The 2107-nt window shown below is 41.5% G+C and overlaps 1 protein-coding gene across 2 annotated transcripts in view; it reads right to left on the bottom strand.

Annotated features, from left to right (window-relative positions):
• CUNH17orf78 (chromosome unknown C17orf78 homolog) overlaps window positions 1-633 on the bottom strand; it is a 21071-nt gene extending 20438 nt beyond the window's left edge. For both annotated transcript variants that reach the window (XM_003795615.1, XM_023516626.1), the window contains exon 1: window positions 576-633. In XM_003795615.1, the coding sequence (XP_003795663.1) occupies window positions 576-633 (58 nt within the window). The remainder of the gene's footprint in view (window positions 1-575) is intronic.
• Between the last annotated feature and the right edge of the window lie 1474 nt (window positions 634-2107).

The following is a 2107-nucleotide window of genomic DNA, read 5'->3' as shown; positions in this document are numbered from 1 at the left end:
GGCTGGATTTGAACCCGCCACCTTAGGTGTATGTGGCTGGCACCTTAGCCACTTGAGCCACAGGCGCCGAGCCAAAACATCATGTTTCAATAAATAGTTACCAAAGAGCAAAGAGTGCCATTTCACGCCCATATCGCCCTTTCCTTAGCTCTCCCCACTCAAGAGTATTGCCATCTTAACTATTTGGAGGTACTACCTTAAAAAAACAAAGGCAACCTCTTTTGAAAGGTTGTGAATTTGAGAGTCTGAGGTGATGACAATACTGAAACTGTGACAGTACCCTGTAGTAAAGAAAGCCATCTAACAGTACAAGAACTTTTAATGTTAGTTACATGAACAAGACAAAAGAATGCATCACATTCCCAGAAGATGTCTCATCATCTTCAGAATATCATTATCTTTCTTTCTGGGTTGAATAAATTGCAGTGCTACTTAGATATGAAAGGATAAAATGGAATTACTTCCAGAAAGTATTGCTTACCAGGTATCAGCTATGTCTCTATCTGATGGACAAGACCCCAGTGATTTCTAGTCCTTTCTGTTTCTCTAGGATATTAGGCTAAAAAAGTACTTACCTTTCTTGTTGGCATCATAGGATCCAATGATTAGGCTGAAGACCAAGATAGTATCCATGTTAGTTTGAGCACATGCTCATTGCAGAGACATTTGACTACTGACCTGTTACAGCCTCTTATAGCTTTATCTCTAGTTGCTTTTACTGCCCTGGAACCAAGTCTGACCCTGAGAGATTCTGGTTCCACCCTGATTATTTTGCCCCATTTCCTGAAGATCCAGGAATAGAGCTGATTGGACAAATGGCCAAGAGTGCTTATTAATGATTGACTCAGTTCTTCTTCTGACTTTGCTGCTGGTGCTGACATAAAGAACTGTAACAAAAGGGCGTAAAGACCCAGTGATATGCTTTACAAATACTTGCAGATAGACACGTAGACATGTATATGTTCATCTGCATGCTCACTGATACAGGTGCATGGATTTATGCCCTAACAGAGAGATATGGAGATTTCTATTAATATAACTTCTAGAGGCTCGGTGCCTGTGGCTCAAGTGGCTAAGTCGCCACATACATGTCAGGTGGCGGGTTCGAATCCAGCCCAGCCCGCCAAACAACAATGACAGCTGCAACCAAAAAATAGCCAGGCGTTGTGGTGGGTGCCTGTGGTCCCAGCTACTTGGGAGGCTGAGGCAGGAGACTTGCTTGAGCCCAGGAGTTGGAGGTTGCTGTGAGTGTGATGCCACGGCACTCTACTCAGGGGGATAGCTTGAGGCTCTGTCTCAAAAAAAAAAAAAAAAAAAAAAAAAAAAATATATATATATATATATAACTTCTAGAATAAAGCAGGAAATGAGGGCTAGGAATCAGTAGAATTGTTTTCTAGTACAGGACCTGTTATTAACTATATCATCTTGAGAAAATTATTTCTTGGGAGCTCAATTTTCTCTTCTGTAAATCGAGTCCTGACAAGATAACCTCTGGAATTCATCCAGTTATACACATAAACTTACATTAGCACAGACGTACGTATGGGGTTTTGCACATTTTCACATTCCTAAATAGTGAACTGAATGTGGATAGACAACATTCCTATTACTATTGGGATGAGAGGTTGTAAGGAAGCGCTAGGTGAGTGGTACTGTCTGCAGTTTGAGAAGGTTTTCCTAGAGGGATAACTGTTGTTGATGATCTTTTCAAAATTGTATTTTTTAGTAAAAAAATACACATCTAATGTAATACTCTGTAGACTCTGTGACAGGATAGCTAGATGGATCATCAAAAAGAAATGAAGGGCGGCAACTGTGGCTCAAAGGAGTAGGGCGCCAGCCCCATATGCCGGAGTAGGGCGCCAGCCCCATATGTGGCAGGTTCAAACCCAGCCCTGGCAAAAAACAAAAACAAAAACAGAAACACAAAAAACAAAAAACAAAAAAAGAAATGAAGATCGGGTGGTGCCTGTGGCTCAAAGGAGTAGGGGGCCGGCTCCATATGCCGGAGGTGGGGGGTTCAAACCCAGCCCTGGCCAAAACTGAAAAAAAAAAAAAAAAAGAAGATCTACTCAGATCTTTATCTATATCTAGAGCTTCTGTA

Source organism: Otolemur garnettii, unplaced genomic scaffold (assembly GCF_000181295.1).
Source record: "Otolemur garnettii isolate 467f Iridium unplaced genomic scaffold, OtoGar3 scaffold00094, whole genome shotgun sequence".
In the NCBI taxonomy this organism is placed as follows: Eukaryota; Metazoa; Chordata; class Mammalia; order Primates; family Galagidae; genus Otolemur; species Otolemur garnettii.
Note: the sequence above shows the minus strand (reverse complement) of the source record. Positions and strands in the feature narration are given on the sequence as shown.